Source organism: Cordyceps militaris (assembly GCF_000225605.1).
Source record: "Cordyceps militaris CM01 unplaced genomic scaffold CCM_S00007, whole genome shotgun sequence".
NCBI lineage: Eukaryota > Fungi > Ascomycota > Sordariomycetes > Hypocreales > Cordycipitaceae > Cordyceps > Cordyceps militaris.
The window spans coordinates 638,076-654,638 of record NW_006271975.1 but is presented as its reverse complement, the minus strand read 5'-3'; the positions used below and the strand labels follow the sequence as shown (position 1 = coordinate 654,638).

Genomic DNA, 16,563 nt, shown 5'->3' with positions numbered 1-16,563 from the left:
AACAAGATGATCAAGAGTAATGCCTACTACAGGTAAGTCTTTTGTGCCACCATCATCACAGGATTTGCGACAGTACTAATCTTCTTGCAGCCGCTACCAGACCAAGTTCAAGCGCCGTCGTCAAGGCAAGACCGACTACTACGCTCGCAAGCGCCTCATCACCCAGGCCAAGAACAAGTACAATGCGCCCAAGTACCGCCTGGTCGTCCGCTTCACCAACAAGGACATCATCATGCAGCTGGTGACGTCTGAGATCTCCGGCGACAAGGTCTTCTGCGCCGCCTACGCCCACGAGCTCAAGGCCTACGGCATCGAGCACGGCCTCACCAACTGGGCCGCCGCCTACGCCACCGGTCTTCTGATTGCCCGCCGTGCCCTCAAGAAGCTCGGCCTCGACGAGGACTTTGTCGGTGTCGAGGAGGCCGACGGTGAGTTTACCCTCACCGAGGCCGCCGAGACCGACGACGGCGAGCGCCGCCCCTTCAAGGCCTTCCTCGACGTTGGTCTTGCCCGCACTTCGACCGGTGCCCGTGTCTTCGGTGCCCTCAAGGGTGCCTCGGACGGTGGTATCCTCGTGCCTCACTCGGAGAAGCGTTTCCCTGGTTACGACATGGAGACCAAGGAGCTCGACGCCGACACCCTCCGCAACTACATCTATGGTGGCCACGTCGCCGAGTACATGGAGACCCTCGCTGATGACGATGAGGAGCGCTACCGTGGCCAGTTCGTCAAGTACATCGAGGACGATATTGAGGCCGAGTCTCTGGAGGAGCTGTACCAGGAGGCCCACAAGGCCATCCGCGAGGACCCCTTCAAGAAGGTTGAGAGTGACGGTCCCAAGAAGACCAAGGAGGAGTGGAAGGCCATCTCGCTCAAGTACAAGACCAAGCGCCTGACGAAGGCCGAGAAGGAGGCCAACGTGCAGAAGAAGATTGCTCAGATCCTTCAGCAGGAGTAAAAAGGTGCCATAGATATGACTTTCTGGTAATGCTTGGTTCTGGAGTTTTCAGGAGGGCTGTGATGAATAAAAAATACCACGAGGCTTTTCCATGATTTTTTTAACTTGATTACCCTGCATCCTATTCTCAAGCGAATTCTAATGCAAGATGACGAACTGAGTTAGTGACTTGATGGGCATGGGCCGATCGATTATCTCGCGTTGAACTAGCTCAAATGAGATGAGCGTGTCCTATGATGTAAGTTAGATATCTTGGGGGATGTGATTTGTCATTCATGTGCTACCTCTGCAGTCCTGCCTTCCTGGTCACGCCAAAAAGGCAGACGAGGGCGGGATTGAAACAAAGCGTCGGAATGATTTCAGTTATCTCTATCAATGCAGCCAATCTGGGCTCGGGCAGTCAATCGCTTTGGCAAGCACGAGGCGGATTGAGGGGTCTTGATATTGATGAGGCTTGCCTGGGTCCCGAAGATTGGTCCATCCGTCTGTAGCGGGCCGAAAATGGTGGCTTTGGTCACCGGCGGCAAAGTGTGTGGTACGGACTTGAAGTAGGTCTAGAACTCGGTGGCTGCAATGCGTGGTTTTTGTCAGCTTTGTGCAAGGAGAGCCATGACACCGGAAACAGCAGAAAGCTTCATTATCTAAATCGCCGACGCGGTAGGTGGTTTTGATTGGAAAGCCTGCCACCGAAAGTAGAGTGGACATGCTATCCCGAGTCTCAAACATTGCGAGCAGCGCTTGGGGCTTGCAGCGGCTCAGCGTGAATAATATCTGCGATGGACAGATGTTGATTGCTTAATAATAGCAAAAAGATCGGGACGGACAAATGTTAAATATTTGCGGCTACAAGGCTCCAGCAATCCGCCTGCGCTGACTGGATCTCCTCTCCACGAGTGATGCAGCGGGGATGCCGCCGGGCTCGCAGGTACCACTGGAGTTAAGGTAGTACTCCGTTGTAGTGCATGTGCAACGAGTGGCAAACGCTGGCAAGGCCGAGGGAGGCTGCCTGAAGTGGCCTAGCAGGCCCAATAACTGGGTGGTCATTAACCAGCACAAACCCCCAAACCCACCAAAAGTGTACGGCACTCGTTAGCGTGTCGGTCGACGAAACAAAGTTACAGGGCACATCCCCCAGCTTTGCCACCTGGAAACCTGGATCCCCACGATTTGTCTTTTCGCTGCCACTGTACCACCAGCCTGCGCCAAGTTGCAAGCTGCCCCCTCACACGAGGCAAAGAAAACAACTCACTGCAGTTGGCTTTGTGAGATCCAACCTGCCATCGTCGGCGCTTAAGTCCTGCTGCTTGCTGCTATTCGATTGCTTGTCGTCTCAAGACGTCCATCATCGCTCGGACTCGAATTCTTGAGCGCCAACCCCCTCTTTCGTCATCGCCTCGCCCAGTCGCTTTTCCATCCTGCTTGTTCATGGGACAATAACGAATCCGGGCGACATCGTGACGGTTGGAAGGCGCTGACTGTCGTCTCTGTGCTACTTGTATACGAGTTCTGCTGTTGCGCCCCCCTGGACACCATGGAGCAGGTCCACGGCGTCGACGTCAGCTGGATGACTCCAGGTTCCTCCAAAGGCATGTCAACAATCTCTACTGTGGCTCATCTCACCTCTCCCCGGCACAATATGGCATTTGCTACTGCCACTTGTCCAATGCTTTTTGCTGAATTACTTGTTGCAAACTGGCGCTAACCTCTGGTCTCAAGACAAGCTTAATAAATCCTCCTCGCCGCCGAAGGCGGCTGTCGCTCAGCCCCGCCAAATATTAACTCCGTCGAACAATACACCGTCGCATCAACGAAAGGATTCCAAGTCGGGACCTGAGGTCAACGTTCAACCGAGCACCTCTCTCAATGGCGGCTCCAGCCTCACCAAACGCCTGTCGCGATCTGGCTCCGTCGATAAGCAACCCGGACCCAATGGCACACCACCTGGTCGTCGCACCTGGTTTTCCAATATTTCTGCCAAATTCTCGAGTTCATCGCCCGCCGCGAATGGACCTCAGTCGCCAACGGAACCGACGTCACCTCATAATTTGAGTCTGCCGCATCGCACTACGTCGCATGAAGACCAAGGGCCAGCATCGCCACAGACATCAGAGCCACCTGTCCCAAAAATCTCGCCCTCAAGAAATGCCGTTTTGCAACATGGCGCCAAGCCAGAGGGCAGTGGTCCTTATATACCAGCGCCGCCCAGGTCTGGCCAAGCCGGCATTCTAAATGTTTTCCGCCGCCTGTCATCATCCTCGTCTGTCAACGGTGCTGCCAACAATCGTTTAGCACACGGTCTTGTTGAACGTATGGTTCTCAACAAGGATAAAAACAGAGAACGGTGTGACATCAGTGAGCTAAAGGCAGCCAAATTACGCCGTGTTGCATTTTGCGTCGATGTGGAAGTTGCATCGATGCCTAAGTACGCAGATGGGGAAGTCGCTACACAACTAATCGACAAGACCGCAAAGAAGAAGCTCAGTGAAAAGGGCGAGGGCAAAGCGCTGAAGAGTGACAGCGCTGTCATGAAAGAAGAGAATCTTGATAATAGCAGGTTAGAACCAGTGGCTGGAGTAGGGACAAATGGTCATGCAATCGGGGCTGTTGACGAACTCGAAAAGTTGCCGAGCAATATGGCTGACGAAAACGACAGTCAAGAAGCGGATACCTCAATGAATGAGAAGGAAACATCCAAGAAGAAGGAGAAGAAAAAGCGCAGTGAAGAAGAACGCAAAGCGCGAAAAGAAAAGCGCAGAAAGCTGGCGGAAGATAACGGCACCATTCCAGTCGAGATTCACTACGACAGCTCTGACTTGTCTGATTCGACAGATTCTAGCACAGTCAGGACCAGCTCTCTACCGATTACCAACCCCGCGAGAATCTACCGAAGATGTTGCCATCTCCGCGACACGCCAATCCTGAAGAAGATTACAGAACAATTGATTGACCCGATCAACCTTACCCTCGGAGTGGTCAGCAAGCTGGATCTAACAGGCTACTGGTTACAGCTGGCTGATTTGGTAACACTCGGCGACTTCCTTGCCGTTGTACCTGTTCGAGAAGTTTTGCTCGAGAATATTGGTCTGACGGACGAAGGCCTCCGTGTGGTCCTGGCTGGCCTCTTGGCCGCCAAACCACCTACATCACACCGCAAAAAGCCAAGGCACAAAGAAGAACCGCAGGGCGGCGTAGTCGAGCGCCTCGTCCTGAAAAACAACAAACTTGGACCAGACGGATGGAAGCACCTTTCGTTATTCATTTACCTCTGCAAATCAATCAAGAGTCTCGACCTTGCCCACATACCCTTTCCGCGCCAGGCCGTTTCCCAGGCCAGCGGCGCGCTGTCCAATGGGCAACACATCCCCCGCAGTATCGCCGACATATTCGCCACAGCCCTCGGTGATCGACTCGGCGGCTCGACGTTAGATTTGATCAATATTGGCGAGACGGAACCTAGCATGGAACAACTCGGCGTCATTCTCGACGGCATGTTGAAATGTCAAGTGAAGCGTCTCGGACTAGCGCATAACTACCTCGACGAACAGGGCGTTAGTCATGTGACGAAATACATCTCCTCGGGCATCTGTGAAGGCCTCGATCTGGCCGGCAATGATCTCCGTGGTCACGAGGAAAAAATTGCATCGGCGATAGAAGTCAGCGTCAATCTCTCGGCTCTCAGCTTGGCGGGTTGCGAACTCGGACCTTCTTCTCTCTCAAAGATTCTACCTGTCCTGGCAAACATGCCACATATCCGATTTATCGATCTTTCCCACAATAGGGAATTATTTCAGTCACGACCTAGTGCCGTCGGTCTTCTAAGAAGGTAAGATTGCCTCATAAATTCTTTTCGTCATCATGCTAATTCATTGTAGATATCTGCCTAAATGCACTGGGTTGAAACGCATCCACTTATCTGATGTGAGCATGAACTCCGAGCAGGCCATCGCGTTGGTCGAGGTGCTTCCGGAAATTCAACAACTGGCGCACATCAACCTGCTGGAAAACGAAGAGCTTGTCAAGCTGGCTCACGCAAAGAGTGAAGAGGCACAAGAGGAAGCTTGCTCACTGTATGCTTCACTCATGGCGGCAGCCCGAGTCTCGAAAAGTATCATCGCCATTGATATTGACGTTCCTCACGACGAAGCTGGCGAGATTGTCAAGGCCATGGCAAGGCAGGTTGTTGCGTACTGTCTACGCAACATGGAGCAAATGCCAGACACGGGCCTTGGCGCTGCCATGGCGGCAACATTGTCGGAGACTAATGGGGCCGATGACTCAAAGCCAGCAGGTTACTCTGACGTCATTATGCATCTCGTAGGCCACGATGTGATGCAAGATAGCGACGAGGAAGACAATAGCTCAGCCCCTAATGAAGACTACGTTATTGGGGGTACTGGCGTCGTCAAGGCACTCAAGTGCTGCCTCGAGAATCGTGGAGATGATTCGCAGCGCCAGTCTGGTGAATTTGGTCGCGAAGCGGAGCCTGGTGCGTCTCTTGCAAGCCGCAAGCTCGCAACCGGCGGCAAGGCGAAGGATATGTCAAAGCATCTGCTAGCCGGCGCGCGCAAGATTCGATTGCGGTTACAGCCTGCCCTTATCAAGGCCAAGACTAACCCAGACGACGAAATGACGTTGCGAAAACTCACGTTCCTGGACGAAACCTTGCAGGGCATCATCAACCGGTTCGAAGACGAATATCCCGATACACGAGAACCTTTAGAGCTCACCGAAGCGGAACCGAAACGCGGCAGAAGCGCGTCTGCTGAGTCGACACAAGGGCCCACACGCGTAGAAGAGATTGTGGTGTCTGACGGGGAAGACGACGGGGAGATGCACGCGCCGCGGTTGTCCCGCAGCAACTCGACGCTGTCCAAGGTGCTCGCCGAGGAGGAGGGACGGGTGCACCGGGTGGGCCACCGTTTCCGCGTGGGCATGGTATCGCAGATGCAGGTGCGGGATCTGGTGGCCTCGATCGACGACATGAGCGCGGACCCGCGCCACGTGCGCATGCTGACGGAGCTGGCCGAGGACGTGGGCGGCGACTTTTGGGCCCAAGTGCAGGCCAAGGGCGCGATCCAGGCCTACAAGGACAACCGCGAGTCGCTGCTGACGACGATGAAGGGCAGCGACCCCGACGGTGGGCAGTGGGACCGCTTCGTCGAGTCGCAGAAAAAGGCCCTGGCCAACCGGACTGTGTCCAGCGAGCAGGAAAAGTCGCTCCGCGAGGCGGCACGGGTCGCCGATGAGAATGCGATTGCCGATTGAGTTGCTGCAATTGTGTAGTTTCTGCAGTCGTTCGAGCCTCCCCCTTTGTAACTATTGAAACACTCTTGTATTGCGACATTATTTTTGTTTTTTTGTTCTTTTTCACTTTCCAAGCAAGCAAGCACAAACATCATACTTGTATACTTTTTATTATTATTATTTACTTTCCTATACAAATTCTGTCTGGCGTCATGGATGGGGGCAGAGATGCGCATGGGAGCTGGGACCTGGGGGAGTCTTTTCCATTCTTCTGTACCTTGCTTGCTATTGTGGCCACGAAAGCGACTTGAATAGCCCATATCTGCTTTCTACGCACACATCCGAATACAGGAAATATGAGTACATTTGAGCCATCTTGAGACCACCAAAAGCCACATGCCAGACCGCCTGCCCACCCACCCTGATTTAACCTCGAGACCACGCGGCTTTTTTCCTTCTTCCCCCCCTCCTCCCAACAAATGTAAATAAAAAAGATCCGACCCAGGCAACCGAGAGCAATGATCAGGCCATCTGTTTGGGGCCGCTTGCATGGCGTCTGGTGCCGTGGCTGGGGCGGCGTCGTCGCGAGCACACCACTTCCCCCCGCATCTCACGCCATCTTGACGTCCCGCGTCTGAGCCTGGCGCACCGACAAGTTGTACGGTTTTGTCGGCAGGGTGTGTATTAAAAAGTCGACCAATGTGCCTCCCTTGGCGTCCTGTTTCTCACACTTGTTGCCTGTTTTTTTTATTTTCCTTTCCCGGGGTTCCTTTTCCCAAGGTTTTGCTCTCTTGTTCTTTTTCGGTTTCAAGTAACTACGGGGACGTCGACGCAACTAGTTGACGCAACTAGCTGACGCTTGCCGCTTCATATAAGTCGAGCGAGCCACGCACACAGCGAGTTCCAGACCATCTCTCTTCTCCTACAACTACATAATAAACACACACACACACACACACACACACACACCACGTTCGTCGACGCTTTCTCTGCTTCGGACCGATACCGATCAAACCTCATAACCACACGATATACACACACAAAACATACACACGCAAAGATGTCACCAACATACACAATGTCCGCACACTTCTGCAGACAGGTATACTCGTCCTGGCGTGAGACTCGTCGCGGCAGCGGCAGCGGCAGCATCGCCGCGCCAGAAATGGTGGCCCTCACCACCGTCAAGAACACCTCGCCACTGTCCGCGCCTACGTCGCCGCGATCAAGCTTCAGCTCCATCAGCAGCGAGCCGTCGGGCTGGACCCGGCCCTCGTCTTCATCGAGCGACCGATAGTCGAGTCAATCATCAGCACCTACTTGCTACTTCTGGGGGTGGGGAGGGGGGGTGAGGGAGGGTCATGCATTAATAGCGTTCGCCATCGTTTACTTTGTTTTTCTTGGTGGTATTTCCATCTACTCTTTTGGCTGCAGAACAATTCAATGTCAACTTGATTCATCCGTGTCAAACAAAACTAAAACTACTCGTCTACAAGTGGCTATTCGTCTCGAATTCTCCGGTTTGTCAATACATTCCTGGACTCGCTCTCGCTTAATACGCTGCCTCAACTCGTTGAAGATTTCGTCATTTTGAACACTTCCTCTTTTTCTGTGTATATATTTTCGCATGTTGAAATTCGAATTGCTTTATGCCAAATGCCGAGTCATATCAAGAACAATACTTGGATAAAAAAAAACCCTCTTACAATGAAGAGGCTGCCATCGTGCTCATGGTTGGTGGCAGCGTGTGCAGTCCGTCGTCGTCGTTGCTATCGCTAGGCGAATCTTGGGCCACGCTGCCCTGGATACGTCGTTTGGCGTCCTTCTTCTGCGCTTCGGTAATGTGCTCATCACTAACACGCATGTCGGGTGTCCACTGTGGTTCGTCGGGTGAATGGCCGACAGACATACCAACGCGAATCTGTCTCTATTAGCTGCATTCTGCCAAACATGTCAAAAGGCTTACCAAAGTCTCCAAAGCGCCGGCTGAATTCTCAGTCAAATCGGAATCGAATCGCATCTTGCCTGGTTCAAAGAGCAGCAGGATAGTGCTACCGCCAAACTTAAAGTAGCCCAGTTCCTCAGCACGCTGCACTCTTTCGCCGGTCGTGCGTGTGATAACTGTACTGCCAACCATCATAGCGCCGACGCAAATGACCATAACGCGACCATGCACCTCGCTATCAATTGGCACCACCACACGGATGTTCTCGCCATAGACGTCGAGCGCTGATCGAATAGCCATAGGGTTGACTGTATAGTATTCGCCGGCAATCGTCTTGGGCTCACCCATAACGCCGTCGACTGGAATATGGAAGCGGTGGTAGTCCTGTGGCGCGAGACGAAAGATACCCAGACCGCCATTTTCAAACCGGGCAGCATCATCCGGGTATGCATCCCCCAGGAGCCTCTTGATGCTAAACTCGCGACCCTTGACCCAAATCTTGGTGGCTTGCGTTAGCTGGTTAAAAACCACACTGCGACAGTCTGCTGGTGACACGATGATGCCCGGCTTGTCCGGTGCGGAGCAGGGACGCGCGCCTGGTTTGAGGGCACGGTAGAAAAATTCGTTGAAATTTTGGAACTGGTCCAGCGGCAACAGTACCTCGTCCATGTTCAGCCGATGGAAGTGGATAAACTTTTCAATTTCATCCTTAGAAGCCGGGTCGTCAAATTTCCTGCCCTGCTTGACGCTCAAGTTCTTCAACATCTTGCGAACTACATCTTGTCAGTACGGCCCGGTCCATTGTGATTCGGTCACTTACTCTGCTTGTTCTCCATATCACGCGACTTCAATCCCTTGTACAGCATGCGAATGCCAAGTCTGACATAAACGCTCATCTTTTCCTCGTTGATCTGACCCGTCATGCGGTCTTGGACGAGAATGTTGGCCGAATTGGCACCAAGCTTGTAGCCTCCGTAGGAAATCTTGGTGATGACCTTGGAGTACCACTTGCGCTGCGCTTGGCTGGCCGTCACAAAACCGCCCATCAGTACAGTCTTGACTTGTTGCCAGTCTTGGCTTGCACAGGTTGCAATATGGGTGATAATGTCGGCGTCCTTGCGCTTGTTGAGACGGGGTTGGTGGCAGATGGGACACTCGCGGATCTCAACAACGTGCTCGTCGCCAGAGTCTTCCTTTTCGAGCGAGTCTTGGCCACCGTCACTGGGTGTTGATGAGCCCGACGCCGTGTTGCCTTGCTCGGCATTGCCCCCCAAAGCGAGATTCTTCATCACCGAGGTGACGTTCTTGACCTTGTCGGCTACGCTGCTATCTGATTTCGATTTGGCTTCCAGCTGATCCTCGAGGCAAATAACAGCTTCATCAAAAGTCAGATCCCAGCTGTCTTCGTTGTCGGCAGCTTTATGGGGGAAGCGTTGGAAGAAGCTGTCTATGGTAGAGTCCTTGAGGGTCGAACCCAAAGTGTCGAGCATAGTGGTGAGCTCGATGCGGCTGATACGGCCACTCTCGTCGGTATCGTACTGTCGAAGCATGGCACGCCAGAACTGTTGACGAAGAGCGGGATACGGAATATACTTGGCCCTTAGGTACATTACTGGGCTATGCTTGGACTCCCACTTTTCGATATTCTTTAGCGTCAGAGGTACAGAGAATTCGTAGAACTCGGGGTCGTCATCCTCTGCACTGCTCTCTGGCTCTGTAAGGGTTGAAGATTGCGTCTCGGGGGGAACCAGTAGGCCGGGGTTGCTCGTGGGCTGGCTGACCTCCAACGAAGGAGTTTGAGATGTGGCACTAGAAAGAGACGCAGCCTTGGCTGATTTCTTGTTGAGACTTTGGGATGAGGAGGTGCGTGAGAGCCCCAGTCGCTGGAGGCGGGACTTGTGCGGCAGAGGCACAGCCTCGCGGTGTTCACGAGGCTCGGGGACCTCGTACAATCCAGTCGCCGGGTCAGCTTGGGGTGCCCTCTTGAGCAAATCCTGGACAGGAAGCGTGCAGGACGCAATGAAATCGTTGCCAGAATACTTGTCGTGGTCAATCACCGTAAATAAGAAGCTGTATGACTTTTCATGGCCAAGAAGCTGGAAAATCATTTTTTCGTTGAATACTGGATTGAGGTTGTGTCGGACGCGACGGGTTCTGTATGTCTTTCGACCCAGGGAGGCTACTACAAAGGGGTCCATGTCGAAGCTGGTACGGGTCAGGTTATGCTCAGGCGGCAGATCCGAAACACGACAAATCTCGAGGTAGATGATGCCAACGACATCACTGTCACCGTTGGTGAAGGCGTATGCGGCACGTCGATTCTTGCGCTTCAGTCCTCGAATTCGGAGTCGGCGTCGACGCTTCTCGGCACTCTCCGGTTTGGATGCGTCTTCGCCCTCGTCTTCGCCCTCGTCTTCGCCCTCGTCTTCGCCTTCGCCCTCTCCTTCATCGTTGCTGTCTTCTTCGTAGTCGGATATTTCCTCATCGTCGTCCTCAACAAACTCAGAGAGAGGGTCAGACTGCGGTGTGGTTGTAGCGGCAGGTGTCACACCAGCACTACCAGCATGACTACCGGAAGCAACGGGGACGGAGCGAATGAGGGATTGAAGCCTGTCCATCGTCTGCTGGTGCGGCGAAGCGGGATTTATAATGTCCAAAAGATTGAACTGCAGCATGACCTCGCCAGACACAATGCTGGTCTTCTTGCCTGGTCGCTTACTGCGGAGAGGGTACCATTTGGGTTCCTGGGCATTCTTTTCGTTTTGAAATATTTCTTCGAGAGCAAGGTCGAATTCGCCCAAGTAGTCTTTGCCAAAGCGATCCTTGTCCCAGCAAATGACGTCGAGAACGAGACTGTTTATGCCGTTGATTGGCAGCTGCTCGATAATGTTCCACTCTGGGTTCAACGTTTTTGGGACGGCGTGCGTGACGGCGCGGGCATCGCCTAGTCTGAGGACGAGATACTACACAGAGAGTGCAGGTATGAGCGGCATGTTCTGAAAATAGATGCGACACTACCAGGGTCCGGGAACGTGTGCAGATTTCCTGCTAGCCTCGAACTTACCGGGTCTGATGTGCCATTGCGATCCTTGGCAGCCAAATTTCTCGCCTGCAGAAAGCTGGTCAGCATGCATGGGATTGAATGAGCAGCCAAGGAGTGTCGAATGCCAAAGTGTCGACCGTGATATTTACCTTCATAATGACGACGTTGAGAGCTAGTCCAGAGTTGGGGTCGCCAGCCGAGCTGCCATTATCGCTCTTGAAACGACCCATCGCTGCCGACTTGATTAGAGCTTGCTACTCGAGGGTGGGATGTCGGCTTTGCATAAACAGCTGTGTCATGCACGGCTGTAAGGTGAGGGGAACAAGAGGAAGATGAAATTCAAAAAAAGGCGAGACGCATGAGGGAAATGGAGTAGATGGAGGCGGAGATGAAAGAGGCGCTGAGGGCTATGCGAACCTGGAGCTCTCAGCTCAGGGAGAGAGAGAGTCGGTGACGACACATGCCACTCAAGGGTACAGTGTCAATGGAATTAATGTGCACAGTGCGCAACGGGATCTCTGATGGCGGGGTTTCTTCAGTGGCAACGTTGGCCTGGGCAGTGGTTGCACTGGTGATGTGGGCTGTCCGAGGCCCGGTGCTCCGCAAGCTGTACAAATCACACCTACCTACCTGTGTACGGAGTACGAGGACAGGTAAAAGCATCAAGAGCGGACAGTTACGGCGGGTACGAGAAGTCCCACAGGCTCAAGGCGCAGTTCGGTAAATAATTGAGGCTGTGAAGTAGCTATGTATTACAACGTAAGCTTGCACGGCCCGTCGCAGTGGAATGAAGAGGATTCGCCGTAATAAGGCACAGCACGGCCAGCGAGCGAGGCTGGGAAGTTGGCAAGCAGCAATCAGGCAGGGCTGCGTAGAAGCGTCAGAGGGACGGGAATTGTTCACCTAGGTACGGATACATTCCTGCGATTGCACTGGATCTGCCCTGATGAATGAGGCGTTGCCTGCTAAAGTTAGGTACATACCTGGTAGCTGTCGCTCCATACCACTGGAGGTTTTCATGCAGGCGCCTCGGGCCCACAGACAGCTGGCCAGACGAGCCTCACCACAAGAGGCAGCTCCAGGTCTCAGCCCCCAGCCCAGCGCGTCAATCAGAATTTATCGCGCACCTCTTGCGTTAGACTGAATGTACGCCAAGATTATGATATACCAGTACATCGCCGGTTTGTTCGGCATCACAGTGCGAGGAAGAAACGGGCTGCTAGTTCGTCGGCCGCGTGGCTTTTTCTTGTCAGCGAGTGAGGGGTCAGGCGTTAACTATATACCAAACTCATCATCAACAAGTGGCTTTGAGCTAGCAACTTTCCGGCGTTTTCTTGTTTCTTTCCTTGCGACGAGGCAGGGCTGAGCCAGGCAGCTGTTATTACCACATACATAGTATCAATAAACATTTTTTACCCTCCCACGCGACAGATTTGGGCAGACTAGGCGTCGTAGCGCAACCAGAGTAAGAGCGTTCGAAGAGTCGAGTACGAATGTATACATTGCCGTACCGAGTACTGTAAGCCTTCCCTTCTGTGCAATGTGAGTTGATGAGTCGCCTGCAGATGAACTAATACTCAGATGTGGCTAATATGCAATTATCCAATTATCCAATACCAGTCGCAGCAACTAAGATTAACTATCTCTCCTTTTCCCACTGGGTACCTTGTTAATGACTGGTTATGTAAGTCCGCGCTTCGCGCAGAACTAGGCAAATCAGCACGCGACAGGGCAAAGCTGAGAATCACGGCAACCCCAGCTCATCTTCATCTTAGGACCATGTTGGTAACTAGGCTCAATCGGGCTCCGGGCCAGCAACCCGTGCATCGAGTCAGACCATCAAAATTGTCAGTGGCGTTGAGGTAATAATACCCCCGGATAAACCATGCCATGGCTGGGAGCCAACTTTTTGAACTCCGACTGAATATCTCATGACCCCCTATCGCTGCGAAGTGACAATAACTACTGCAGATCGCATTGAGTTCATACGAGGTTTGTGTGTAGAGTCAAAGTCATCCTAGGTGATGTTCCCGGCCTAGTTACCATCTACCGACCCTATTCGAGTAGTAGCGATACAGAAAGATCCGTCTAGGGTACTTGTAGAGGGGTGTGCCCAATTTACCAAGCGCTCGAAAAACGGCATATGAATATAGAGTACTATATCTCGTTTTTTTCAAAGGAGATGCCATTATTGACTGTAAAAAATGGTTGTGCCCAACGAGACGACCAACCACCACCCTATACCATCACCTTGAACCATGAACTTCACGTTGCGTGTGCCAATTAGTTATCAGGAGTTAGCTTCTACAGCACCGCTAGTCACGCCCCCTTGGTTATTGGCATACGATCCATCGATGCAAATACATGTCGCCGTCTTGTCCAGTTCCCCAACATCGAAAAACTGCAACTCAGCTCTCGGACACGACGGACACGGAAAAGTTACCCAAAACATCCTTTCCAACCCCGGTCCCGCCACCCGCGCCCGCACCCGTCGTCCGAGGGCGCCGATAGGGCACTGTCACATTCCAAAACGCGCCGGAAATGAGCTGATCAGGACGATCAGTGTGCCTGGCATCGCCAAGGTAGGGTCAATGGGTCATGTACTTGCTGCTCGCGTGCTCAATCTTCATAGCGTTTCATTACGGCGGGCCCGGCGAGACATTGGGAGCTTTATTGGCGGATTAACGGACTAACTAGTAGCTTGTGGTGTTTTTGAGGGCTGGGAAAAGGAGTTCTATTAACAATAGTTAATAACTTGCCTTTCAGAGCAGTACCAGCAGCGCCCTGTTTGAAGATCGTTGCTGAGAGTGGAGGGGAGAATCCACTAGCAATACGAGCCCTCGGGTACTGGTTGACTCAGATGGAATTGGCACACAGATCGACAAAGGGATTTTCCTCGAGGCTAACACCAGTATTAGTTATCGTACTTCGTAGTTTGGGCTTGTGCCGTCAAAATCCGGGAGACAACGAAGCGCATAATGGCGGGCAAGCAGACGTTGGCCAATAAGTCTTGGTCTGCTAGAAACTCCAAAGTTAGCCGGTGCTAGTTAGAACGCAGTAATCAATCAAGGTTTCTGCACCGGTGTCAAACCAATGACATCAAGCCATCCGTCAGCATTGAGGACGCATCACCGTTTCCTTCGCCCCTTCCCTTCCATCCAAACGTTAAATCCCCCCTTGTATCGGCTCGATAGTTATTGGCATTTTCGAAATTGACATCTTGCTGCAGCATTTGCGTCTGACACGGAGGGCTCCGCAAGAAACCCGCCATCAGGCAGGTACGCCATCAGGTACGCGGTGGTACTTGCAGCTCTCCCATAAAACCGGCTGCACCCAGAGGTACCTACCGTCCTCTGCACGCGCTCGCAAAGCTTCCCCACTGCAAATGACGCGCCCCCTTTAACCTCAAATAGCACCACTTTTTTTTCCTGGCTCGCGGCCCTGCTAGTTAGTTCCACAAGCTCAGCACCATCGTCTGCTCCCCAGCTAGATTGGCCTTGTTCCCTCTCCTGATTATCAGTTTCTCTATACCTGGCCAGACTCGGTCACGCGACACTCCTCCTCCATCTTCCTTTTCGCGTTGTGCGGTCCAACAACAGCTGGTCGATTTGTCCCCGATCCGAGCGCTCATCGCATCTGCAAACTCGCCTGCCCTGTAGCCGAGAAAGCCTCGCCCTCGGCAAACCGATTCTTTGTCCCTTCTACGCAGCACACGACCGTCTGTCACAATGGCTTCTGCTTCTTCCGCGGCCAGCAAGCGCAAGAGAGCTGGCGTCGCCTCTCCCGAGACTTCCGAGAGTGCGGCCCAGGCAATCACCACTGAACAAACCCCCCAGACTCAGAACGGTGGCCCTCAGGCTAAGCGACAGCGGGCTAACTCGGGACGAGCTGTCAACACGCTCACTGACGAGGACAACGCCGACTCTGGTAGGTTCACCGACAATCTGATCGATTGAACAAGAACTGGTAGCGCTGGAAGAGCAACGTCTAACTGGTTTGATACCACAGACGAGGAAGAGGTTGAGCTTATGGGCCCTCCTCCAATCGGCGAAATCGTCCACCCTGCCGGTGGTTACCGAACCAACTCGCCTCCCGTTGGCCGAGCCGTTCGCGTCTATGCCGATGGCGTTTTCGATCTCTTCCATGTTGGGTACAGTTCCTTCCCCCGCTGTACCACTCGAATCGTAGCATGCTAATTTCGCCACAGTCACATGCGCCAGCTCGAGCAGGCCAAGAAAGCCTTCCCCAACACGACCCTCGTATGCGGCGTCACCGGCGACGTCGAGACGCACAACCGCAAGGGTCTCACCGTCATGTCGGCCAAGGAGCGCGCCGAGTCCCTTCGTCACTGCAAATGGGTGGACGAAGTGATTGAGGACTGCCCTTGGATCGTCACGCGCGAATTCCTTGAGGAGCACCGCCTCGACTACGTGGCCCACGATGACCTGCCCTACGGCGCCGATGAAGGCGACGACATCTACCAGCCTATAAAGGAGGCGGGCAAGTTCCTTGTCACTCAGCGCACTGAGGGCGTCAGCACCACCGGCCTCATTACCCGCATCGTTCGCGACTACGAAAAGTACATTAGCCGCCAGTTTAAGCGTGGCACCTCGCGCCAGGAGCTCAACGTCAGCTGGCTCAAGAAGAACGAGCTCGATATCAAGCGCCATGTTCAGGAGCTCCGTGATAATATCACCAACAACTGGACCAGCACCGGCCAAGAGCTCAGCCGTGAGCTGCGCCAGTTCTGGCCCACCAGCCGCCCGCAGAGCCCGGCCCGCTTCGCGCAGAGCTCCAGCGACCTCGCCCGGTCCCCCACGACCCCCGGCGGCTCTAACTCCAAGGAGTTTGTCACCGGATACGCCCTCGGTCTCGTCGGCGGCGTCCGCTCCTGGATGACCAAGAACCGCCGCACCGTGCGCGATGCCAGGCCGGCCAGCGATGACGACTCGGAGGAGAGCGACGAGCAGGCCGCTGACCGCGGGCGCAAGACTTCCCAAAGCCACATTGTCTCTCCCACACCAACCAAGGCCTCTGCCTCTAAAGCCTAATTAAATCAACGCGCGAAGGGCTGATGCCCAAAATTACACCGTCCCGATGAGACAAGGACCATGAATTCTTCGACAGCTCGTTCAGCTTTTTTGCTATCATTGTTTCTTCTTTTTCTTTGGTCATCTCGGTGAGCATTGCATACCTCCTTTGTACTGGCGTGGCATCGCCAGCACGGGGGGGACTCTTCACATCACCACTGCCTACCCGGTAGCCAGCTGGACATGGCGGGGGCAGCAACTGGTCCGAGGGCAAGTTGCATACTCTTCGTTTCCGCTCTCATGCGACTTTCCCTTCTCTTCTTTCTAATCTTGCAGGGAATGG

The 16,563-nt window shown here is 53.5% G+C and overlaps 8 protein-coding genes across 8 annotated transcripts; 6 read left to right on the top strand and 2 right to left on the bottom strand.

Moving 5' to 3' along the window:
• Positions 1-6: 6 nt before the first annotated feature.
• Positions 7-958, top strand: CCM_08424 (60S ribosomal protein L5 (CPR4); the record flags this gene model as incomplete). Its single annotated transcript, XM_006673563.1, has 2 exons — positions 7-32; positions 91-958. The coding sequence occupies 2 exons, from the start codon at positions 7-9 to the stop codon at positions 956-958; spliced, it is 894 nt and encodes a 297-aa protein (XP_006673626.1).
• A 1,531-nt stretch (positions 959-2,489) lies between these two features.
• CCM_08423 (cell wall biogenesis protein Mhp1) lies at positions 2,490-6,223 on the top strand (the record flags this gene model as incomplete). Its single annotated transcript, XM_006673562.1, has 3 exons — positions 2,490-2,616; positions 2,675-4,781; positions 4,831-6,223. The coding sequence occupies 3 exons, from the start codon at positions 2,490-2,492 to the stop codon at positions 6,221-6,223; spliced, it is 3,627 nt and encodes a 1,208-aa protein (XP_006673625.1).
• A 1,057-nt stretch (positions 6,224-7,280) lies between these two features.
• CCM_08422 (uncharacterized protein) lies at positions 7,281-7,499 on the top strand (the record flags this gene model as incomplete). The annotated part of the gene is made up of 1 exon (XM_006673561.1): positions 7,281-7,499. One exon carries the CDS (start codon positions 7,281-7,283, stop codon positions 7,497-7,499), a length of 219 nt encoding a protein of 72 aa, XP_006673624.1.
• Positions 7,500-7,904: 405 nt separating this feature from the next.
• Positions 7,905-11,420, bottom strand: CCM_08421 (phosphatidylserine decarboxylase Psd2, putative; the record flags this gene model as incomplete). The annotated part of the gene is made up of 5 exons (XM_006673560.1): positions 7,905-8,129; positions 8,169-8,920; positions 8,968-11,110; positions 11,212-11,256; positions 11,340-11,420. The coding sequence occupies 5 exons, from the start codon at positions 11,418-11,420 to the stop codon at positions 7,905-7,907; spliced, it is 3,246 nt and encodes a 1,081-aa protein (XP_006673623.1).
• Positions 11,421-11,529: 109 nt separating this feature from the next.
• CCM_08420 (uncharacterized protein) lies at positions 11,530-12,210 on the bottom strand (the record flags this gene model as incomplete). The annotated part of the gene is made up of 3 exons (XM_006673559.1): positions 11,530-11,607; positions 11,668-11,771; positions 12,174-12,210. 3 exons carry the CDS (start codon positions 12,208-12,210, stop codon positions 11,530-11,532), a joined length of 219 nt encoding a protein of 72 aa, XP_006673622.1.
• Positions 12,211-13,448: 1,238 nt separating this feature from the next.
• Positions 13,449-13,883, top strand: CCM_08419 (uncharacterized protein; the record flags this gene model as incomplete). Its single annotated transcript, XM_006673558.1, has 1 exon — positions 13,449-13,883. One exon carries the CDS (start codon positions 13,449-13,451, stop codon positions 13,881-13,883), a length of 435 nt encoding a protein of 144 aa, XP_006673621.1.
• A 285-nt stretch (positions 13,884-14,168) lies between these two features.
• Positions 14,169-14,849, top strand: CCM_08418 (uncharacterized protein; the record flags this gene model as incomplete). Its single annotated transcript, XM_006673557.1, has 2 exons — positions 14,169-14,222; positions 14,643-14,849. 2 exons carry the CDS (start codon positions 14,169-14,171, stop codon positions 14,847-14,849), a joined length of 261 nt encoding a protein of 86 aa, XP_006673620.1.
• A 69-nt stretch (positions 14,850-14,918) lies between these two features.
• Positions 14,919-16,241, top strand: CCM_08417 (cholinephosphate cytidylyltransferase; the record flags this gene model as incomplete). Its single annotated transcript, XM_006673556.1, has 3 exons — positions 14,919-15,117; positions 15,199-15,340; positions 15,398-16,241. 3 exons carry the CDS (start codon positions 14,919-14,921, stop codon positions 16,239-16,241), a joined length of 1,185 nt encoding a protein of 394 aa, XP_006673619.1.
• Positions 16,242-16,563: the final 322 nt, after the last annotated feature.